The sequence below is a fragment of the Artibeus jamaicensis genome, unplaced genomic scaffold, assembly GCF_021234435.1.
Source record: "Artibeus jamaicensis isolate MK-2021 breed Jamaican fruit bat unplaced genomic scaffold, CSHL_Jam_final contig_60, whole genome shotgun sequence".
NCBI classification, from domain to species: domain Eukaryota; kingdom Metazoa; phylum Chordata; class Mammalia; order Chiroptera; family Phyllostomidae; genus Artibeus; species Artibeus jamaicensis.
Window position 1 is genome coordinate 3,596,145 of NW_026521900.1, and position 25,342 is coordinate 3,621,486.

Sequence of the window (25,342 nt, forward strand, 5' to 3'; positions counted from 1 at the left end):
TACTACTTAGTCTTATTTCTGTGTGATTCCTCTTCAAAGGGCACAACCTTAGTCATGCACTCTGTCACCCTGGGATGACAATGGTGTTATAGTAAGGCTTTCTTTGTGTGTTTCCCTGATAACTCTATTCAGCTGTTTCTCTGTTTTTGTATCACACACACATATTAGTTTCCACTAATTGTTGGCTAATTGCTCTGTTTTAGGTGATGATGCCCTGGGATTTAATTGCCTCTTGGTCTGTTTCAGTTCAGTTTTTCTGCTTCCAGGGGTTAATCTTAGAGGTTAGTCTTTGAGGTTTGTTCTGACTCAAGGAAATCTCTTTTTAGCTGTCTCTTCTCTGGTTCTTTTTGGTAAACTGCTAGCTGGTTTAAAGTTTAGCTTCTTGCCAGCACTTATGGGACATCCAGCCTCTTAATTGCTTATTGCTTCTGTCTCCATTGTTTTCTAGTACACCCTTTGGCTTGACCTTCCCTGTACTGTGTTTCAGATAAGTCAGTTCACTTTGAGAGAACTTAAGAGTTTTCTTATGGCTTGCCTCTCCCTCTGGGCCAAACCTTGACACCATTGAATGACCTAGTTCTCTTAGAGTTACACTGCTTCTTGAGCAGGTACTGTGTGGGAGCAGCAGTCTCTGGTCTTCTCAACTTGTTTTCTGGCATGGAACCTTGGCTCCGTGAATGAGACGGAGTGTGGGCCATTATTGGGACCACATTACTCCGCGTTGAACCTGGGTTCAGCTTCTGCTCCACAAGTGTGGCCTAGATAGAAGAGCCCAGAACTCTCAGCTGCTTTTGCCCACATTAGAGCCTTTGCAACTCAGACTTGGGGATAATGAGAAATGCTAGCTCCCTTCCCCTCCTAGGGAAATACCTTGACTGGGGGCTTGGGGTAAAAAGAGCCCTGTGTTCTTGGCTATACCCACCTGGAATGGAACAGCTGTCTTGCTGAGCTGACTCAAAGTGCCAGTTTTAACTGAGATACAGTAGATATTCTTGAATGAGTGTTTTCTTTGTTTGCTATATACCTTTAGGACAATTTCTTGCTTTTTTCTTGTTTTTTTAAGTGTTTTAGATCAAAGACTTTAAAAATAATTTTCACCAGTTGTTGTTTAATTAGGGAGAGTATCCACAAAGCTTCAGAAGTCATTTTTAATTTTAAAAATTACTTGTTTTCTACAGCTACTTAATGAATTTGTGTTTGTGAATGCCTTGTAAAGTGCTGGAGTGTATTGAAGCTTTTATGTATTGGAGTGGCCCAAAAATTCGTTTAGTTTTTTTTTTTTTCTGTATGATGGCTCTAGTAGCGCTTAGTTGTCTTTAACTTCATTCCAAACAATTTTCTTAGAATGTAGTGATAGCTGTCATGTCAGTGTACATTAAAAAAAAAAACTTAGCAATTTTGGTTATTGTGTATGTGTACACATCTTTTAACATTGAAGATGGAAGAAAACAAGGAAAATTTTTAGCGTATTATGCTTTATTATTTCCAGAAAGGTAAAAACCCGACTGAAACACCAAAAAAATGTTTTATGCCGTGTATGGAGAAGTTGCTGTGACTAATCAAATGTGTCAAAAGTTATTTGCAAATTTTCTTGGTACTATTGACATTTTGGCTAAATGATTCTTTCCTGGGGCTGTCATGTATTGGAAGATGGTTGGCAGCACCCCTGGTGTCTGTCCGCTAGAAGCCAATAGTGGGAGATAGCCAACATACTCAGAATATCCAAATCAATAAAGTTATTGGTGAAAATGATAAATGAGTCTTTTTGTTTTATAGAAAAAAAATTAAACAGACTTTTGGGCCAACCCAATACATATAAAAGCTTCTGATATCCTAATTGTGTACAGACAAGTTGACAATTAGTATGGAGAAATTTTGAATTAGTATTTGGCCAATTACCAAGCATTTCTAAATGAATAAGCTTCTGCCACAAAGAATTTAGAATGCAGGATGCAGTTGTTTGTTATGACTTCTAGGAAGTTATCCATAGGAAGTGGCAGTGGCTATACATAGTGATTTAGTGGCAAAAATTGGAGGGGCTGTTAATAGTAGTTATAAAATATGGGCTTTTAACTCAAGTAATATATTCGAGTTTAACAAAGATTAATTAAACATCTTCATTTGCATTAACCTGAGTCACTGATTGGATGTGAACTAGCATCACACTGAGAAGAGGGGTGCTGTGCCTAATGTGCTGCCTTGACTGGTTTTGTGTATAATTTATCATAATGTGTAGTAACAGTGACAAGTCTTGTGCTAATGATAATGGCAGTGCTGGTGGAGTTTGGAAAAGACAGGCCTTTACTCTTAAGCAAAGGCCACATTTTAACATTGCAGGAATACAGCTCTTGTGTTTTAGAAGAAAAGCCTGTGGTATGTAGTCATTAGTGATGACAGAATATTTAACATTGGAAAATTATAAATTAAGTGAAAAACCACAAATTTAGTTTTATAAAGTATGTTTCTGCATTAAAACATTTTAATAGAGTTTATCTTTAAAGTGGGGATATGGTGAGAGTGATGGTATTTTTCTCTTTATTTTCCAACATTATGAATGTATGGCAAGGAAGTTAAAAATGAAGACCTTTAGAGCCTGTACTGGGTTAGAAATCCTGGCTCCACTCTTACTGCTTATTTACTCTTACTGCTTATTTACTCTGCCCCAGTTTCTTTACTCCTGAAATGGGGCTAATGATAGGCTTGTTCTGAGGAGTAAATAAATTTATACATACAACTTGCTTGGAATAGTGTCTGACACAAAGTTAGCACTCAAATGTTACCTATTATAATCACTCAATAAGTAAAATTTTATTTAGAATTTGAAGTATGTCAGCCTGGCTGTGGTCGTATTAACATTGGGGAATGAGAGACAATGTTGAAAAAATAAGTTTGGGCCAATTGTGAATGACTGAATAATAAATACTCTGAGGTAGAAATGGAGAGGAGGAAGCCAGTAACTGTTTCAGAGATTAAAAGTTTTGGGAGATTAGTTTAGCATTAATATGTGGAACGGATTGGTACTGGGGAGGCCAGCCAGGATTCTCTTAAAATTGGAATCTAGCCAAGAGTGGTAGGAATGGGAGTGGAAAAGGTAACATTGAACCCATCATAAAAGAGGAGCTGATGGAGACGGGAGGGGGTGTGACTTTGTTGCTGTTTTTGCTACCGACCCCAAGCCCCCATTTTTAGTTTTGAACACCTTTCTACCTATCTATTGTGTGCCAGTGAATCCTTGGGATTCAGTGATGAACAGTTTATAATAGCTTCTCTCTTTCTTTAGGGAGTTTTTGTTTTGTTTTTATTTTTGTTTTTTGGTAGGAAGAGAGATTATCACACAGATGCTATGAAAGAAAATAGCCTCACATAGGAGTATGTACAGTAAGTCCTCACTTAACGGTTTTGGTAGGTTCTGCGACTTCATGCAAAATGACTTATAACTGAACCCAATTTTACCATAGCCTAATTGATACAAATAAGTTCCTTGGGTATCTCATCTGTAAGGAAATGATGTCGAGGTTGAGGACTTCTACTGTACTTGATGAATTCTGTTAGGAGAGTTGCAGGCTATTAATGCAGATTGCATGTGCAAAGGCCCCAGCAGCAGCATGGAGAGACATTTTAACGAAACAAGAAGGCAAATTAATTAAACTGGAATTAAAACAAGTTTTGGGTCGAGTAGTTGCAAGTTGAGGTTGGAATTAGGTGTTTGAGTGAGAAGTAGTTTGGTCTTTTATTCTGATCTCTGAAGATTTTTAAACAGGGCCATGACATGATGTGGTCCGCTTTTTATTAAGATTTATAGTGAGCATTTCTAATGCAAAAAGGTAAAACAATTGAAAGGATGGGTGCAGTCTTAACAGTAACCATGCTTTTAAGAGAAAGAACAGCCCTGACCTTTGTGGTTCAGTTGGTTGGGCATCCTTCAGCAAAGCAAAAGGTCATTGGTTCTATTCCTGGTCTGTATTGTGGTGGACAGGGCAGGTACCAGAGGCAACCAGGCACATGCCTGTATTGTGGTGGACAGGGCAGGTACCAGAGGCAACCAGGCACATGCCTGTATTGTGGTGGACAGGGCAGGTACCAGAGGCAACCAGTAAATGTTTCTCCATTCTTTCTCCCTCCGTTCCCCTCTCTCTAAAAATAAATAAAGTCTTTTAAAAAGTTTATGCATTTCACATTAAAATGTAAATCTACATAACTCAAATACTTCTATATGTTAGTATATTAATTATAAAATAACAGTTTGCTTAAGACAGTTGTAATTAGTTTTCATTTTGTAGTCATCAGCAAAAAGTAGTGACGTCTAATGTCTGGTGAAAGCTAAGCACAGCTTGTGTTTCAGAGTTAGTCTCTTGCCTCTGGTGAGTCAATTATTTTAAGAAAAAACAAGGGTCATGGATGTCAGAGATACAAAGGCATTAGAAAGGAAGACATATAATTGAGTAATTTTCCCTTTGATTTTAGCACATAAAGCCAGAAATAGGTAAAATTTACATATTAAGGTAATATCAATGGATGAGTTTAAGGATGGTTTATAAAATTGTTTTCTAAGAAACTCAATTCATTTCGATGCCTGGTAAAGGAAATAAACAATTTCTTTGGAGTGTTGGACTTGTTGCTTATTGTCTCTATCCTCAGTCTGTAATGTCAATTCCACAAGAACAGAGAGATGTGCAGTGTAATATTCCCTTATTTAAAACAATGTGGCCCATTGTAGGTGCTCAGCATGAATTTCATAAATGACTAAGCTTTGAGTTTTTATTTAAACTTTTTTGGGTCAAAGGAAAAATTTACAAAGAGAAGTAATTCTTGGTGTGCTAGTATCATATATATATGGACTTGTAGAGTATTTTAGTGTGCTGCATAAAAAGAGAGAGATTATAGACTATGGGGAACATTTGAGCAGAGGTAGAAAAATGACTGGGTAGAGAAGGTGCATTCTTCTTTGTCCTGAGGTTTCTCTGGTATTAAAGACCTCCCATTGAAAGCTGCTAGAATATTTAGTTCTGTAAAGTTTAAAATAACTAATAAGTGGTGTGCTGCTTATGGAATACGAAGTTATTTAAAAGAACATAATGCCAATCTTCATCCAGGTAAAAGTGATGCTTTTCCCATCTTGGAGGATGTTGAGATGCTAAGTTTGGGTATGAAAAAATGCTGTGTATTCTGAAAGGCAGTTTAGTAATTGCATAGCAGAAAATCCAAGATCCATTCTGATAAAATGTGAGTGTCGGGGGAGGGGGTGAGAACAGCGACCCTTGGAGTAGTAATGTTGTTTTTCTAAAAGTGTATTTATAGGAAGTGGTTTTTTTACATGATTTTTACATGATTTGAATAATCACTGAGTTTCTTTAGTTCTGTGTAGTATACTGCTGCTTTGGCTTGGTAGAAAGCTTGTTCTAGCTTGCCTAGGTGTGCATAAATTCACTGTTACAACTCCTGTTAGAGCCTTGAGACTGCTTCTACAAATCAAGTTAAAGCATTGATTCTAGTTGGGAATCCAGTGCATTTCTTTTAATCTTTGGATTAAAATAGGAATTTTAAGAAGTTACTTAAAAAAACAATTTTTTTCTATTCAAACCTTCCCAAATTATATTTTAAAATATTCAGATTCTTTAAATATTCAAGAATCCTTCATAGTACTTATAAAAAGGAAAAAAATTACTGTGTGCTTGGTATTTACAAAACCTTCACTAAAATTCTCATGGCATTTTTGTGGGTAACCTCAGTTTTAAAGACCTGGAAAAAAATTGAGAGTGCTTATTACTGACCTTTAAGATATAGGCATCTTGTAAATGCCAGAGGTGGGATTTTGAACAAGTTATATATTTGACACCATACATTTTTAATTGATTCATACCAATTTCTTACTCTAAATCTCCTAGCCCAACATATGGAGGAAAACATATTCAATTCTTATGTGGTAATAGAGAGAGTTGGCTGTTACAACTAGCAGAGCGTGCTGTGGTGAGACCTGGCATATACCTACCCAGTAGTAATGGAAATCTAAAAATGTGGAGAACTTGACAGACATAGAAATCTAGAAAACAAAAGACATTAAGGTGAAATTCTGTAAGAGATAGGGATGGCAAGCAACCTGAGGCTTTGCTGATGGAATAGAAAATGATTTAGTTCTGTGGTCTGAAAAAGGTATTTTGTTTGAGTGGAGAGGGGTTGTTACTCAACTGCAACCTTTGAAGGGATAGTCCCCAAGTAATCCCCTGAATACTTTTGTGTAGAATAATTTGTCTCCTGGTTTTTAATTTGTCTATAGGTAGAGGATTATTGGGATACATGTAAGTGGGAGGATGTTAAGCATAAATAAACAAAACATGAAAATGTAATTTTAAGATGTTTTAACTCATGTTCTCTGAATGTTAAAGGACTGTAAAACAAGAGAACAGCCAGTGCTGTATATGTAAAAATTTATTGTGGGGAAAATATTACAGCAAAATTTACTGTTTTAACCACTTTTAAGTGTATAGTTCAGTGGTATTAACATTATTATGCAACCATCACCACCGTCCATCTGAATCTCTGTACCCCTTAAACAATAAGTTCTCATTCCCCACTTCCCCCAACCCCTGATAATAACCACCTATTTTCTGTCTCTGAGGATAAAGTACCCTCATGTAAGTGGAATTACAGACTATTTGTCCTTCTGTGGCTGGCTTATTTCCTTTTTATTGCTAAATAACATTCTATTGTATGTATATACTAATTTTGTTTATTCGTTCATTTGTCCTTGGGTTGCTTTCTGGAAAGACTCTTTTTTTTAAAGATTTTATTTATTTTTAGAAGGGAAGAGAGGGAGAGAAACACTTCAATGTGTGGTTTCCTCTCGTGTACCTTCTCCTGGGGACCTGGCCTACCCGGCCTGTAACCCCAGGCATGTGCCCTGACTAGGAATCAACCTAAAACCCTTTGGTTTACAGACTGTCACTCAATCCACTGTTCCACACCAGCCAGGGCTGGAAAGAGTTTTTAAAGAGATAATGTTGGTTTAGTGGACACAGTGATAGAATTAATTCTAGACTTTTTAACTTTAATACCGTGCTTTGGTCAGATCATTTAGGGTGTTGGTTTTCTAATTTATAGGAAAATACCCCAAATTCTGTGTAAACTATTTTTTTAAGGTGAAGACTTAACTTAAAAATACCACTTTAATTTTTGTGTGCCTCAGTGTTCATCCCCCCCCCACCCTCCTGGACTTACCCCACGCTTGGAAATATATATGCTACTTCTCAAACTCTCAGAAGAAGGTAAGGGGTAGAGATTATGTTTATTGGGGAGGGCTTCCCAGGTGATGGTAATGAATCCATCTGTTCCCACCCTTTTGCGAATAATTAGCATCGTTTTCAAGACCCCCAAGTTTTGCTTCAGTTCCAGACTTGTAGAGTCAACTATCCAGCAAATATATTCACTCTGCTACCTTCCCTGTTTCCCTTTAAAAAGAAGTAGAAAGGAAACCTGACTTGTATAAGCCAAGGAAGCTCAGAACTGCATAAGACAGACTGGGGTGCTGACAGCCAGTTAGTTATCTTTACGCTGAGAATGAAGAAGAGCAAGATGCAGGAATTTGATTTGTCAGTTAGTAGAGCATTGATGATCTGTGGATCAGACCTTCTCCCCATTCTCCACCCCGCCCCCCATCAAATGTACATCTTCACAGAGCTTTGCAAGTAATTCTGTGGCAGTTAATCTTCAAACCATCCATATACTTTAGTTAAGCAATTTTGGTAGGTTAGACACAGCAGCTGGTGAGAGAGTGTTAGAAGTGAAAGGGGAGACAAAGACATTCATTTTGAAGGTTTTTGGAGAAAAGGTCAGTAAGAAAGATTCAAGCATATTTATAGGCTAAGAACAAGGCATCTAGGAAAAGATAAAGGGGGTGATTGGAGCGTCACCCACTGGGGGAAAGTATGCAGTGGGAATTTGAGGCCAGGTTGGGGAGCAGAGAGAAGAGATTGGAGCAGGTATGAAGTAGAGAAAAAACGAAGTTAAATTGGTTAGCTGATACTTGGAGTGGTAAGAAAAAATTGTTCACATAATTTGTCAGCAGACCCAAAATTACTAAAGATAGGTGAGTTTCTTCAGGTTTTTAAGATTGTCTACATAGCATAACTTTTGTAATGTAGGGTGTATAAAAATGGAAAGCAAAAGTGAAAGGCTGCTCAATCATTTAATCTTTTAATTGATTTTCCATTTCGTGTATAAAAGATTTTTTTAATCTCATCAGTACTTCATGTTATCAGTTGTGAACTTGTCCTGTTACACAATTGATAACAAAATCTTTTTTTTTAAGATTTTATTTATTTATCTTTAGAGGGGAAGGGAAGGAGAGAGGGAAAGAAACATCAATGTATGGTTGCCTTTCGTGTGTCCCCTGCTGGGAACTGGCCTGCAGGGAACCGGCCTGCAACCCAGGCATGTGCCCTGACTGGGAATCGAAATGCAATCCTGTGGTTCACAGGCCCGAGCTCAATCCACTGTGCTACGCCAGCCAGGGCGTTGATAACAAAATCTTGTTAGAACCCCATCTGTGTGTTAAGTGATTATATTTAAATTTCAGATAAACACTGGACTGTTGTAGTAAATAGGAATTTGGTCACCTTGCATATCACAAAATATATACTTATAACCAATCAGCTGAAGTTCTCAACCTGTTTGCACATTAGAATCAATTACCAGGTTAGGTTTTTATTTTTTATTTTTTTTTAAAGTACTGATCTCTAGGCTCGACTCACATGTATTATATATGTCATTGACTCAGGAGAGGAGTTTGGAAATCAGCACTGTGTTTTTTAAAGTACCTCAGATGATTTTACTGTGCAGCTAAGGATGAGACCCAGTAGTCTAATGAATACAGAATTGAGGATTTGATGCCATTCCCGTTACCTTGTCAGTTGGTACAGTTGGGATCTATAGCCCTATGGCCCTGTCACAGCTGTGGGAGTTCCTGTGGCCAAAACCTTGCCAAAAGTGTGGAGACTCTTGGTCGCTTGACAGATTCGATTGTATTAGAGTAATAGCATATAGTTTGAACCCTCTCCAAAGAAAATTCCTCCAAAGTTTTAAAGTTTCTGTTAAAACCACTTGTAAGCTTGTTTCAAAACCATTTGGTATCAGTGATGAATGCTACTTGTGCAGTGCTTCCTGAAAAGTTCTTAAAAAATCAGGTTTTATTACCTTTGTCTTGAGTATATACACTTTTACAGTGTATTTAAGGCATTAGCAAATTGAAGACAGTTTTTGCCATTCCCTGATTGAATCCAGATGAACCAAGTGTGTTGGCAGTGTCTTTGGAATCCTTGGAGAAAACTGAAATATTATTATATCATAAGGTTATACTTTAATGTTTCTTTAACAGTTGATATGCTATTACCAGTTTATTAAGTTGAATATAATATTAATGAAACTTTAGCTTTTCGCTTTTCCCTCTCATTTATATAGCAACCTTCTCCTGACTAAATTCACTGGTAATACTAAGTTTTGAACAGTTCCTTAATTCGTGTTTTTTTCCTAAATCTAAAACAAATGTACTTTTTTTCCTACTTTGTAGGTTATGCAATGGTCTGTGCAAGATGTTTTATTCTTGAATTGGAGCTTTCTAAGACTGGCAAATGCTGGTACTTCATCTTCTATAAGTGGACTATAATTTCTTTACTCAAGACAACTACATAAGCAGACAAAATTGCAAAGATCTGCCCTGTGTCGAGTATGACAGCCACGACTCGTGGCTCTCCAGTAGGAGGGAATGACAACCAGGGCCAGGCTCCTGATGGACAGTCCCAGCCCCCCCTCCAACAGAATCAGGTAGGACTTTTAAGATACTAAAGTTACATTGGTATGTCTGTGATGGGATGTTTAAATAATAGAGCATGTTCTGAATAATTTGTGAAATAATTATAAAACTTATTTTAGAAAAGTAAATATGTTACTGTCTTACACAATAAAAAGAAAGCTTGAGTGTTGTTAGATGGTAACGCTTGATTAATAGTTTCTCTTTTTCTGGTATCTTAACTGTCAGCCATCATTAAAATGATTTAAAACACTGTCAATTCTGGAGCAAAGAACCACGTCATCCAGTGTAGCCTGTGGTTAAGGGCATGGATTCAAATCATACTGCTTGTGTTGAAATTTTAGCTTTGTACCATACTCACTTTATAAGTGGTTAAATTACGTAACCTCTAAGCCTCAATTTTTCACCTGTAAAATGAAGATAACAAGAGCATAAGTACTTCATAGAGTTAAAAAGAGTGAAATAATATTTGCAAAGAGCTTAAAATATATTTTTGGTAACAAGATTTTATGCTGATTTATAAACTCACAGTGTGATATTCTTTATGTTCTCTGGATGAATTTGTGTAAGATTTCTGTTACTCATTTAATCATTTGCAAGATTTTTACTGGTTAACCATTTGGCCTGTGGTTGTATCTGTAAAAAGGTTTGGGGGAAAATTTTTTTTCTTTTATTTATTCTAGAGAGAGGGGCAGGAAGGGAGGAGAGGGAGGAAAATATTGAAATGAGAGAGAAACATTGATCAGTTATCTCTGGCATAGCTCCAACTGGGGACCGAACTTGGAACCCAAGCTTGTGCCCTGACCAGGAATTCAACCCACAGCCTTTCAGTTTGCAGGACGATGCCCAACCAACTGATCCACAATAGCCAGGGCATTTTTATTTATTGACTGATTGATTCTAGAGAGAGGGTAAAGGAGGGAGGAAGAGAGGGAGAGAAATATTGATCTGAATGTGGAAAGGTTTTGATTGCAGATCCATCCAACTTTTTCTTTAATAGGAGAATTTTCTGATTTTTGTGTCTGTGGTGATGACATCTCCTTATCATTCTTTTCTAGGGATTTATCAGTTTTATTAAACTTTCTCCAAACCAACTTTTGGCTTTAATTCTCTCCCCCTCTCCACTTGTATGCTTTTAACCTTTCCTTTGAATTAACTTCGGATATGGATTGCTGTCCTTTTTCTTATTTCTTGAAATGGAAGTTTAAATAATTGATTTTCAGCCTTTTTTAAAGTATGCAGTTTTATATTGGAAAATGTTAATCTGAATAAGACAAACATTAAAACTTGTGATATGCATGTGAATCACAAACATGCTGCTTACATTTGGTACATATTTATGTAGAATTGTGTATGGGTAAATTTTTAGGCAAAGGTATTGTTATTGTTGGGTGTGTACTTCCATCTGTCATTTGGGGATAAGTTCTAATTGTCTGGCTGTAATAGATTAGATAATTCTCTATTACGAGTATGATAGAGAAGAGCTGTGTAAGCACTCTGCCCCCTCCCCTCCTCTCCCTTCCCTTTCTTCCTCTCCTGCCATTTTAGAGAAGTGAGCAAGTTGATTTTAATTTTTTTCCAAATAAGTGTGTGGACTTTATTTCTTTTTCCTTCCAGTTCCCACTTTTAAGACATAAAAGTACTTAAGTATGTGGTCACAGATCTTGGAAAGAGTTAAGTCTTTCCTGTGTCATAAATTTGTTAGCCAGTATTCAGGTTTCTTTAAACACAGTCTAAGGTTGGATGCCAAAAATTTCTATTTTTAAACCAAGAGCTAGTAGTTAAAGTTGCAGTTATCTTTTGCTTTCTTTTTTTCCCCCCAAGTTTTATACTTACGTTTTACATGGATTCCTAATGCCTTTTGCAGTGTTTCTGGCTTGCATGAACTGACTGTAGACAAAATTAAACCTCTACTCTAACCTTACTTTTTTTTTTTTTTTTGATCATTCTTAGAGCTCTGGGGTTTGTGATAGTCAACTTAATATTATACATGTACGTTATGTTCTAATAGATCTTTACATTTTGGAATGTGATTTGTGATTTAAACAACAAAGGAACAAAATAAATTACATTCTTAACTGTCTGTAGAGTTCCTCCTTCATTTTCTTATTCGTTACTTTTTAATGTTAGAATTTTAGTTATTTCACAAGATTTCACATGACTGGACCAAGAAAAAACTATAGCATTAATCACTTCCCAACTTAAAGCTTTCTTTTGGAATTTCTAAAATCAGTCAGACTTTCCCACTTAACGTACAATATTTTTTAAACGGGTGTTCCCACAGGGGAATATTTTGGGCTCTGGTATTATATAGTATAACTCAGTGATATGTGAAATAGCCTTGGCAAAGGCACTGTGGGTGAACACTCCTGGGTACTGTTGCTGGGATGGTGCAGACTTTTCAGAATGGCATTTGGAAATATATATGTCAGTAAGCACTAAAAAAATAGTTCATACTGTTGTAGTAATTACATGTCCAGGATCCTACTTATCCTGAGGAATGATTGAAGTTCAACACAAAGATTTATATGTAAAAAGATTCATTGCAGCTCTTTATCTTAGTAATAAAAATGCAAAATACTTCATGTCCCTTAATTTGTTTAATTCATTTAATAGTGTATGGGCATTAATTAACTTATAAAAGATTCTTTTTTTTTAAGATTTTATTTTTTAAATTTATTTATCTTTAGAGGGGAAGGGAGGGAGAAAGGGAGAGAAACATCAATGTATGGTTGCCCTTTGCGCATCCCCTGCTGGGAACTGGCCTGCAGGGAACCAGCCTGCAACCCAGGCATGTGCCCTGACTGGGAATCGAACCGCGACTGTCTGGTTTGCAGGCCTGATCTCAATCCACTGAGCTACACCAGCCAGGGCCAAAAGATTCTTAATGATATAGGAAAATATTCAAATGTCCAATGGAAAAGGACATAGGTTTAAGTGGATTATCCTAATTTTATTGAAATTTATACATACACACACAGGATTTTTTTGTTTATAGAATAAAGACTGCAAGGAAATAATTTTAAATGTTATTGGTGCTTGCCTGTTGATGTGGTATTTATAGGTACTTTAATTGTTATTTTTGTCATTACAGTTTCTCTGAGCATGTACATAGGGGTGGGCAAAAGTAGGTTTACAATTTTGAGTACTCCAAACATGGTTTATTCTTATACTATTTTCCATATGAACTGCATATGAATAGCTGTTAAGTCTGCTTTAGCCCACTCTTGTATAATACATGTATCAGGAGAAAGTGGATTTAAAAAAAAATAGTAAACCAGACTTCCCAAGCTGGATATTTCCATTGCAAATATTCCTATTGGGCTTCTACCACTTAAATTTCCTGCCATATAGATTTTTATTTTTTGCCTTAAGTCTAGCTCTATAGTGTATGCACAGTGTTTGCCATCTTAAGTATAAAAGTTTGCTGTTTACTTGCAAATTGTTTTTGTGAGTTCATATATAAACTGTAAGTAAACCATATTAATGATAGTGTACCTAGACGTCTTCAGTACAAGCATTTACTTATACAACTGTTCAGTAAGTGCTAAAATGATAGGGAAAAGGGCATTCTCTAAAAGGGCCATCAACTTCCAATGGATAGAAAAACTAAAGCACTGATGAGTAAATAGCTTAGAATTTAGATTAGTTGTCATTTAAAAGTGGAAAATACCATCTTTCTGAATTAGGATTTAAGATCCTAAAAGTTTATTAAGCAGTGAAAGTATGCACAGCTAAGGTGTGGGGGGGAGAGACACGTACTAAAAAGGAATAATGAAAGAATAAAATTAGCAATAAATCAGAAAATTTTTAATCTTTAAAATGTGATATTTCCCATTTGTATAATAATTTCTATCATGGTGGGAAATGTAAGCAGAGAAGCAGTATACATTGTGACTAAGAGCACAAACTTTAGAATTAGATCTAGATTCAAATCCTGACCACAGAATTGGAGCTTTGCAGCCTTGGGCTAGTTAATTTATTGTCTGAGTTTATTTTTTCATCTATTAAATGACATTGCTTCTTTACGATGTTGAGAATTAAATGAAATTATTTTTGTGTCATTGTTGTGCAGGGGCCATGCTAATCTTCTTTGTATCATTCCAATTTTAGTATATGTGCTGCCAAAGTGAGCATTTAAATGAAATTATTTTCAAGTATAGTGGCACAGAGACTGCCTGAAACATTATCAGCTTACAGTGATCATGTCCTTAAAAATTGATGCTGTTTCCCCCTAATTTGCATTGGTATTTGAATTATTAAATGTACATACATTATAGAAATCTAAATATGGAATATTTAATTTTTAATTAAGACTTCATCGCCTGATTCTTCCAATGAAAATTCCCCGGCAACTCCCCCAGATGAACAAGGTCAGGGCGATGCTCCCCCACAGCTTGAAGAGGAGGAACCTGCATTTCCACATACTGACCTGGCAAAGTTAGATGACATGATCAATAGGTGAGTTGATTGTTGTTGTTTTTGTTTTCTAACATGCCTATTACACAGGAAAAGCAACCCAAGTTTCTCAGCACAGTGATTGGTAGTGGAAAAGAGAAAGAGCAAGAGTGGACAGGAATATCACAGTAACCACATTGCCTCCTTAGTATTCTTAACATCTTAGTCACTGTCAAAGGCTTAGAACCTGTATTTCTTAATGGACCTTTTTTTTTTTTTTTTTTTTTGCATTTCTTTCTTTTTTTAAAAATATTTTATTGATTATTCCATTACAGTTCTGTTTCCCCCCTTCATTTCCCTCCACACTGCACATCCCCTCCCCCACCATTCCCCCCCTTTAGTTTATGACTACATGTCTCAAGTTCTTCAGATTCTGTATTTCCCATACTATTCTTGACCCCCCCATCTATTTTGTACCTACTGTCTATGCTACTTACTCTCTGTGCCTTCTCCTCCTCCCACTCCCCTGTTGCTAACCCTCCTTGAGATCTTCATTTCTATGGTTCTGCTCCTGATCTAGCTGTCCTCTTAGTTTGCTTTTGTGTTAGGTGTGGTTCTTAATAACTGATTTTGCTGTCCTTTTACTGTTCATCTTTTTTATCTTCTTTTTCTTACATAAGTCCCTTTAACATTTCATATAATAAGGGCTTGGCGATGATGAACTCCTTGAATTTGATCTTATCTGAGAAGCACTTTATCTGCCCTTCCGTTCTAAATTAAAGCTTTGCTGGATAGAGCAATCTTGGATGTAGGCCTTTGGATTTCATGACTTGGAATACTTCTTTCCAGCCCCTTCTTGCCTGTAAGGTCTCTTTTGAGAAATCAGGTGACAGTCTGATGGGAACTCCTTTGTAGGTGACAGTTCCCTTATCTCTTGCTGCTTCTAGGATTCTCTCCTTCATTTGAATCTTGGCTAATATAATGATGGTGTGCCTTGGTGTGTTCCTTCTTGGGTCCAACTTCTTTGGGACTCTCTGAGCTTCCTGGATTTCCTGGAAGTCTATTTCCTTTGCCAGATTGGGGAAGTTCTCCTTTATTATTTGTTCAAATAAGTTTTCCACTTGTGTCTATTCCTCTTCCCCTTCTGGTATCCCTGTAATTCGGATGTTGGAATGTTTAAATATGTCCTGGAGGTTCCTAAGCCTCTCCTCATTTTTTTGAATTCTTGTTTCTTCATTCTTTTCTGTTTGGTCATTTTTTTCTTCCTTCTGGTCCACTCCCTTGATTTGAGTCCCAGTTTCCTTTCCATCACTATTGGTTTCCTGGGCATTTCCCTTCATTTCACTTAGTTTAGCCTTCATGTATATGTTCCTCTAATTTGTGACTAAAATCAACCAGTTCTGTGAGCATCCTGATCACACCAGTGTTTTGAACTATGCATCTGAGAGTTTGGCTGTTTCTTCATCGCTTAGAGTTATTGGCACTGGGGCTCTGAGCTGTTCTTCTTGAGCCCTGGTGTTTTTTTTTTTGCTCTGTTCGTGCCTGTTAGGTATGAGGAGCGGAGCCCTAGGTGTTCGGGGGGGGGGGCACCCAGGTCGCTGGTTTGCGATGCTGTATGTGGGGGCAGGGTCAGAGAGGGACAACAGCAGTCCTCTCTGCTACTTCCCGCTGCTGTGGTTTGCACAGTTTGTCTCAGTCTCACTGCTCATTCCTTCGCTGGTTATCTGCATGCGAATGTTTGACCGCTGTCAGCCCTCAGTGGGTCTGCCCACTGCTACTCCACACCTGGGATCTGCCCCACTGCCTGTGCACCTGGGTGGCGCGCCCGGGTTGGTCCAGTGGATCTTTCCTGCCCGACCCCGCTCTGCTGCTGGCTCTGCCCCTCTTACAGGTTTGGCTGAATGGTTTGTTGTTGTCAGACTTCCATATCGTTCAATTTTCTGTGGTTTGGCTGCGTTTTTGTTGCTAAAACTTGGTTGTTTTTAAACTTGGGTGTGAGAGAAGGTATAGTGTTTCCACCTACGCCTCCATCTTGGCGCAAGTCCCTTAATGGACTTTAAATTAGGGGAAGTTATGTCAGTAGTTTTCAGATTGATGATAACCATAGCTGGTGTGTTTCTGAAGTAGAACTCAGTTAATTTCCCCTTTTGAGAGTTTATGAAGATTTTTTTCTCACTGGTATGTTAGTTGCTAGAGTTGCTAGATGACTTCAGAAATTTTTGCATTGCCCTGAGGTAAACCAGATCATAAAGAGATTGAGTTCCTCAGAGCCTGCCCCATGTGATCCCTTGACCAGTCTCAGCTCTTTGTTTCTCTTGATCCTTATCTCAGTGGGTAGTTCAGAGTATAAGTTTTCATACATGTAGTATAAACATATCCCCTCCAACCTCCTGATTATTTGGAGGAGAACTCTGAGAGAATGAAAAGTTTAAAGCTAGGGAAGAAAAAGGCTTAAAGAAGATAAGGGAAGATCATATCGGGGAACCCCATGTGGCTGCCCAATTCACTCTGCTCAACAAGCAAGTGCTGGGGACATGTGACAAACCCTAAAAAGGAACATAAGGAACACACACACATATTTATATGCACTTGCCTTACTAAAAAATGTTTTTTTGTGGTTGTTGTTGCTTCACTTTTTAAAAATCAGTGAACACTATTATGTGTATAATGGCAGGGGTACTAGAAACCCTTTGTATTTTATGAAACTTCTGGTTACATAAATAATATAATTATGCTTTTGTAAACATAGAAATATTATGTTGATAAAGTTCTTTAATTTCCTTTTTATGTACATACATCCTAACCAAAAATCAGTATTAACAATCAGGAGTACAGTCTTCAGATTATCTTTGCATTTACTATCATGTGTACTATATATATTTGATTTTTTCATAAATAGGGGATTCTTACTATATCATTTTGTAACTTTTTAACTTCATCTTGAGTATTTTTCATATTAATATATTTAACTTACTGTTTTTATTGGTATTTTTGAAGGAGCATGTTAAGTGAGATTCTGACAGATGCCTATAGTAATGGCATACAGTAAGTTATAGTCAAACAAAAATTGTATAAAGTTATTTGTAATGTTTCTGACCATCCTCTACAGCATAGACATTACAGCAAAAGGTCATACTATTGGCTTTTTGATACTTGTCAGGTGATTGGTGACTCTTAGTAAAATATAAATATACTTGTTATGCAGACTCTAAGACAGAGTTACGTATTTGCAAGTTCTCAAGGGAAGAGAAATACAAATGGTGTTTTTAAATATAAATAAAGAGTGGCAAAGGTGGTATACATTTGTTTCTAATGGATTATGTGGTCATGGATTACTTTTTGTGAGAACAGGGGTTTTTGGTCTCCTGGGTGACTTGGATAGGGGTGAGGAGGAAAGGGGTGATAAAGGATCCTAGATGGTTGGGCTTTCACTGGGACCAGAGAAAGCACCACCAAGGAAGCATGCTTGCTGCATTCTTGTTTGAGGGAGGGAGATTTCGAGACTCACCTCTCACTTAGCCTCCAGGAAGAGTTGATGAACTATGATGAATTGAGGCAGAAATCAGTCACTGCCACAATTTATTTTCTTCTTTATGAGGAAATTGAAGACAATTAAGTGGTTCATAATAATGTCTTCCCACCTGAATCCTGAAAGAGTACTTTCCTGTGAACCTTAACAATAGCTTATCTATTTAATCGACGTTTGATTATTATATAGTATTTTTATTCTGTTAAAATAATTTTTTTCTCTCTCAAAGCTGTCTTTTGTTTGACAGTTCCTTGTTATTTCTAGAGAAAACAGCACTTAGTCTCACAAAGCAGATGTTCTGCCAAACTTGTTTTGATATTTTAATGTTATTTTAATATTAATATTTTCATGATGTAATTGTAATTAGCATCTCATTTATATAGTACCTCTTTTAGTGCACTAATAAATATCTTTTTATATTTTTAAAACTCTTAGGCCTCGATGGGTGGTTCCAGTTTTGCCAAAAGGGGAATTAGAAGTGCTTTTAGAAGCTGCTATTGATCTTAGTAAAAAAGGTAAGTTTTGATGTTAGGCTTTCTGTAGTGTGGCTACTATGTATCCTTTCACTTTATCTCTGAACACTTACTTTCTTTTCCTCTCTTATGAACATTTAATGTATATTTCTAGACAAGAACATCTAACAAAAGATTTTGTGCCATGGCTTATCATATATACCTAGAGCAAGGATTCATGTCCTTTGGACAGCCTTTAAGGGCATGAACTTTCTGAAGTTACATATGAAATCAATACGCTAGTAAAAAGGAATCTGTTTTTTATTTTTGTTGTCCAGAAGTAAAAGCTTAAGGCTGGAACTAACCATTTTTTAAATGACTTTGGTCTCCTTTAGGTACACTTGACATCTTTGTAGCAAAAGGATGAGTATTGTATTCTCTATTCATTTTTCAGGAATTAGATATTAAAATAAATGGCAGTAACATTTCAGTTTCTAAAATAGTGTAGCCATGGATATGTTCTAATTATCTGAAGGCATTATTACAATTGATAATTGTAAAGTTAATATTTTTAGTACCTTCCCTAAATCTAATAACCTATGAAAATGCATTATTAGGTTATAGTTATTTTCTATTGCTCAAACCTCTTGTTCATTTACACATTTACTTAGCAAATTTTTAAAGACTTCTGTCCTTGACATGGTCTAGGTCCCGACTATACATCGATATGTAAAATATTATTGACATGCACTGAACATGTATCTCCTCTACCTCTCTATTTTTTATCTGGGCCTGTGAGGGTTATTTTAGGGAAGGTTCATTTTTTTTCTTTTAAAGTACTCTACTGGGTTTAAATGTCATATCTTCTATAATTAAAACCTCAAAGCTAGTCTGCATTCGTTAGCTGTCAGTGAAAAGTTTACAATGATTTATTACCCTTTATTGTATAATTGGACATTGTAAGACAACCAAAGAAATGTTTTATTTATATTAATTTTTCCCCTTTTCTTAGGCCTTGATGTTAAAAGTGAAGCCTGTCAGCGATTTTTTCGAGATGGGCTAACAATATCATTCACTAAAATCCTTACAGATGAAGCAGTGAGTGGCTGGAAGTTTGAAATTCATGTGAGTCTTGCATTTGACTTTTAAAAATCTGATTTACATAATGATACTGTTTTCTCTCATTCATACACACATATATGTGTATTGGGTTATATATTTGATATATTGGTTGAATTAAAAAGGTCTGAAAATGCTAAAGTTTTAAAATACTTTTTGTAAATTATAATTTCTATTGAAGGAAGCATGATCATTTAAATGAGTGCAAGATTTAAAGTTAGGAAATTTTGGTTTAATTTGTCTCCTGGGTTCTCAAGTGCCTTGCCACTTTAGGCAAGTCACCACACTTTATTGAAAATAATGATGCTATAATTTGCAAGATGCACCGCTCATTTCATGTACCACTAAGAAGAAAAATACCCAAGATGGGTAATCTGTATCTGGGACACAAATGGTTAATGGCAGAGAAATAAATCTACCATACAGAGACAGCAAAGAAACCTACATGCCTCAACCTTGGCATGCGGTAGAGGTAAGAACGGAAATTTTAAACCACAAGCCAGTATTCAAACATATCTGTGGTCTGAATTCAAATTGTAGTTGTAATAAAAAAAAATCTCAAATGGAGAATTTAAAGTGTTCTCAAATTAGTGGTGTCACCAAGAGACTGGCAGTAGCAAACAAATCCGCTACATAGATCTTCAGTCTAGGAAAATGCACTGTAAGTATAGGAATGGAAACTTTGAAAGTGGTGTCAAAATATTGCATTGAGGCCTAGCAAATCTATTTCATCTTGGATAATTGACATATTGTTTAGATTTTAGAAATGCTGCCTCTCACATACAAATTCCAAAGAGAAAACAGTGATAATTTGCGTCTTGTCTGGACATAGAGCATTGCCTTTTTCATTTTGTAAGCCATATCAAATGGCTTTTCAAAATGGGGGAGGGATTTGGAGGAACAAATAGGAAGGACACAGGGATGAGAACTAAGGGGGGTGGAAATGGGAGGGAGGTGGGGAGCAAGGGGCGGGGGAGGCTGGGATGGGAAAAAATAGACAAAAAACTGTACTTGAAAAATAACTAAATAAAATTTAAAAAAAATAAAAAATAAAAAAAAATTTCTCTGAGGAATGTCCAAGATTTTGCTGGCTATGGATTTTGCTGACTTCTAGGATTTTTATGGTTTCATGTCTAACATTTGAGTATTTAATCCAATTTGAATTTATTCTTATGCGTGGAGTACAAAGGTGATCTAGTTTCATTTTTCTGCATGTGCCTGTCTAGTTTTCCCAACACCATTTATTGAATAAACTATATTTAACTCATAAAAAAAAAGTTGGTATTATGTAAATGTCTTTCGATATGTCAGTTTGATTCCATTTTTAGAGAAACATCCAAATAATCAATATAAAAAAATGGAAAGCTTATTAAAATATATAATTAAGATGGGAAAATATTTCTGTTTTGAATTGCATTGTTTTGCTCTTATAAACCACCTTTCCTTCTTATATATAACAGAGGTGTATTATCAATAATACTCATCGCCTGGTGGAGCTATGTGTGGCCAAGTTGTCCCAAGACTGGTTTCCACTTCTAGAACTTCTCTCCATGGCCTTAAATCCTCATTGCAAATTCCATATCTACAATGGTACACGTCCATGTGAATCCGTTTCCTCAAGTGTTCAGTTGCCTGAGGATGAACTTTTTGCTCGTTCTCCAGACCCTCGTTCACCAAAAGTGCGTTGGTTTGTTATTTTCAAATTTAAATAATTACCGTTGTTTTGCTATGTCACAGCACTTTAATCTAAACCTATCAGCATGGGGAAGAATAATTTCATACTGCTCTTAAAGGAACTCTGCATTGTTTTGGTTTTGAGGGTTTTTTTTTTCAACTTTATTGAGGTATAATCCATAAAATAGTTTGGGGCTATAAATTTTTTCTTATTTTTGAAATGTTCTGTATCTGTGAAATATGATATTGGTATTTTTGGACATAAATTTTTTAAAGCTTTCACTGTGTAATTAGTTCCCATTATCTTCTGCCCAGCCTCTTGGGAAATAGTGATAATTTGGATTAGTATGTAAGAGTAGGAGATTATTTCTTCAATCAAGGTCACAATCATTTCCAACATTGTGACTCCAAGATCAAGTATATCCTATAAATGTCTAATGTGTCATAGAAGTAAAATCCCAGAAATTATAAATGAAAGCAGTAGTAAAACAAATTATCAGTGAAATACATAGTATACATAAATGGAATGATGTAAAAATTGTCCACTGTAAACTTTTATACCATCCTAAACAGCATACACTTTAAAATATATCTTAATTATAACTTACATAATTATAAATATATAATTAACAATATAGTTTATAATTTTAGAATTTAAGGAGACATTTTTAATATTATGGGCCTTATGAAAAGGAAAAACCAGCCAGGAAAACTTCAGTGTATACATATAATGGTTGGTTTTTATCTTTTTCTGTATAGGTCAATAATCTCTAAGAGACTCAGGGAACAATTTGATTTACATTGGTTTCTGATTGAAGATAAATTTTATCTTTCTTAGAAGCCTAGCTCTTGAGTATTAATAATTACTGAGCATTCCTAATTGCATAAACATACACTGCAGATAAAAGCATATGGCAAGATTATATCAGTCTAATTTCAGTTATAGGAGATGTAAAAATACATTTCATAAATACGTGCTTTCTTAGAATTCCTGGATGCCAAAAAGGACCTGGTGAATTTATTAGCTTTGTATTAGCTTTTTAGGACTGAATGAAAAGGTAGAAAAGTAATGAATTTATAGAAATAGGGTACTTAATTTATTATAGAATTTAATTGATTTAGATTCTCATAAATCATATCAAAACTTCAAGACAGTATATTGTCTCTTTAAAGCAGTTACCTCTAATTTAGATGTGTCTTTTGTTTTTCAGTAGTTGCAGAATTAGTTTTGCTTAAGGCTTAGTAGAGAAACTGCCTCGTTTTTACCCTCAGTGGCTTCTAAAATGTGGCCTTTTAGGAGGCAAGATATAAAAGGTTGTCACATGTATGTAAATTTTTAGATACATTTGATCCTTAAATCTTTATAATATTTTAATTCATGGTAAGTTTTTATAGGGAAATATGCCTTAACTACACAAATTGTTGCCTATCCTAGTTGCATTGTGTTTTGAATTACTGCTATTTCTTTAGGGAAGCTGTTGAAAGATAATTCGTACTATTGCACCGTGGTACCTCTAGGATGAGAACTGGCTGCTTTTACAGGAGTCAGTAAAAGCATCAACTTGCATGTTCTAGTTAAAAGCAGTGAATATAATACCAAGGACTAGTTAACTATAACAAAATGAATTAAAACATCTTAGTTACTGAATATCTTTTTACTTTTTAAAGGGTCTTTTATCCTCATCTGTATATCTACTTAATGCTTATGTCCCTCAGACAGGGTTACTGTAAACATAATGCAATATTTTGTTCTGTTCCTTTTTTAAAGATAGTTTTACATAATTTTCTTTTAATGAATTGCCTGTTTCTAGTATGTTTCAGTCAAGAAATAACTTTATGTAGTACTCCCCCCCCCCCAAAACCAGGAAGTTAACTTTCTTCATTAACTGTATTGCAGGGTTGGCTAGTGGATCTTCTCAACAAATTCGGCACTTTAAATGGGTTCCAGATTTTGCATGATCGTTTTATTAGTGGATCAGCATTAAATGTTCAAATAATCGCAGCTCTTATTAAGTAAGTTAAGTTTTAAAATGAATATTCAGTGAATTATAGAAATTGCTAGATAAAAATTGAGTTTGAGTATAATTTCTTTAACTGATAACTTGGATTTTTTTAATTAAAAAAATTTATGTATTTTTAGAGAGAGGGGAGAGGAGGGAGAAAGAAAGGAAAACATTGATGTGGGAGATACATTAATCAGTTTTTTTCTCGCTTGCCCCCCAACTGGGGACCTGGCCTGGGACCCAGGTATGTGCCCTGACTGGGTATCGAACCAGCGACCTTTTGGTTCACGGGCCAGAACTCAGTCCACTGAGGGCTACCAGCCAGGGCCTGATAACTTGAATTTTTAAAGTTAATATAGATTATTCTGAGTTCAATCCTAGCTGATGATAAGAAATCAAGTATATCAAGAATAATACTTACCTTTCTTATTTCAGACCATTTGGGCAAAGCTATGAGTTTCTCACTCTTCACACAGTGAAAAAGTACTTTCTTCCAATAATAGAAATGGTTCCACAGTTTTTAGAAAACTTAACTGATGAAGAACTGAAAAAAGAAGCAAAGAATGAAGCCAAAAATGATGCCCTTTCAATGATTATTAAATCTTTGAAGAATTTAGCATCAAGGGTTCCAGGACAAGAAGAAACTGTAAAAAATTTAGAAATATTTAGGTTAAAAATGATACTTAGGTAAGCTTATTTACCTCTTGAAATAATTATTTTAAAAAATTTAAAGATTTTATTTATTATCTTTAGAGGGGAAGGGAAGGAGAGAGGTAGAGAAATATCAATGTATGGTTGCCCCTCGTGCGTCCGCTGCTGGGAACTGGCCTGCAACCCAGGCATGTGCCCTTACTGGGAATCAAACTGAGATCCTTTGGTTCACAGGCCCATGCTCAATCCACTGAGTTACACCAGTCAGGGCTTGAAATAATTATTTATTGGATGCTTAGAATCATATTTAACACTGACTTTCTTTTACAGATTATTGCAAATTTCTTCTTTCAATGGAAAGATGAATGCACTGAATGAAGTTAATAAGGTGATATCTAGTGTATCATACTACACTCATCGTCATGGTAACCCTGAGGAAGAAGAGTGGCTTACAGCTGAACGAATGGCGGTAAGTCCTTTGATTTTTTTCCTTTCATGAATCTACCTAAGGCAAAAATTAGAATGACTCTACTCAAAGTTAGTAACAGCATTTCAAAGAAAATCTTGAAATTATGTGGTGTTTGGATTGATTTATGACTCTTAATCCTGAGAACTTTGGGTAATAACAGTTTATTAATTATTTGGTTATTTTAGCACATCTGTGGTAGTTATTAGCTTGTGGGTGGAGTTAGTTGAAATGAAGTAGTTAAAGACGATCTTGGGAATAAATAGGGCAATATTTGGTACCGAATGAATGAAGTAGCCTTTTGTTCTTTTAACCAATTCCAGTTAAAGATTTTAAAATGGGAAATATAATTGCTGGGAACTACATGAATTAATGTTTTATCATTTTAAGAACTAAAGCACTTTATATCATTTTGACATTGAAAGTTTAGGAAACTATTTGTATAGGAAACTATTATAATGTCGCAGTGAACATGAGTGTACATATCTTAATGGGATACTGATTTCACTTCTTTGGGATATAGTCCCAGTAGTGTGATTACTGGATTGTATAGTAGTTCTATTTTTAATAAACTTCCATACTGTTTTCCATACTGTTTGCACAAATTTACATTCCCACTAATAGTGTGTGATTGGGTTACCTTTTCTTCATATCTTTGCCAACATTTATTTGTTGCCTTTTTGATAATAGCCATTTTAACAGGTGTGAGGTAATAGCTCATTGTGGTTTTAATTTGTATTTCCCTGGTGACTAATGATGTTGAGCATCTTTTCATGTACCTGTTGGCCATCTTTATATTGTCTTTGGAAAAATGTCTATTCAGATCTTCTGCCCATTTTTAAATTGAATTGTTTTTTTTGCTGTTGAATTGTATTGGGTTCTTTGCATATTTTGGATATTGGCTTTTTACCAGATACATGATTTGCAGTTATTTTCTCCCATTCAGTAGGTTGCCTTTTAATTTCGTTGATGGTTTCCTTTTCTATGTAGAAGCTTTTTGGTTTGATGTAGTCTTGCTTATTTTTGCTCTTGTTATATTGTAGTTTTAAAATGAAGTATGCCACTTTCAAAAGATTGGTTGTATAACTTTAGTGCATACCATCTGACAGTATTGGCAACAACTGTCCTCGTTGTCGGGGTCACCTCAGTTTAATTGGGGAAAATGATTAAAATGTGATAAAAGGTATGTAGAGGATGCCTAAACATTGACCCTGTGTTAGGGATTTAGATGGTAGATGAAAGGTTTTG

At 35.7% G+C, this 25,342-nt stretch overlaps 1 protein-coding gene and 1 pseudogene across 6 annotated transcripts in view; one reads left to right on the forward strand and one right to left on the reverse strand.

The window, feature by feature from the left end:
- Window positions 1-25,342, forward strand: part of USP9X (ubiquitin specific peptidase 9 X-linked) — a 393,159-nt gene that overhangs the window by 290,116 nt on the left and 77,701 nt on the right. For all 6 annotated transcript variants that reach the window (XM_037165301.2, XM_037165309.2, XM_037165292.2 and 3 more), the window contains 8 exons: window positions 9,563-9,816; window positions 14,118-14,263; window positions 18,165-18,244; window positions 19,194-19,306; window positions 20,761-20,979; window positions 22,872-22,987; window positions 23,413-23,664; window positions 23,959-24,097. In XM_037165301.2, the coding sequence (XP_037021196.2) occupies window positions 9,721-9,816; window positions 14,118-14,263; window positions 18,165-18,244; window positions 19,194-19,306; window positions 20,761-20,979; window positions 22,872-22,987; window positions 23,413-23,664; window positions 23,959-24,097 (1,161 nt within the window). In that variant the 5' untranslated portion in view covers window positions 9,563-9,720. The remainder of the gene's footprint in view (window positions 1-9,562; window positions 9,817-14,117; window positions 14,264-18,164; window positions 18,245-19,193; window positions 19,307-20,760; window positions 20,980-22,871; window positions 22,988-23,412; window positions 23,665-23,958; window positions 24,098-25,342) is intronic.
- Window positions 13,841-13,939, reverse strand: LOC119064114 (uncharacterized; annotated as a pseudogene).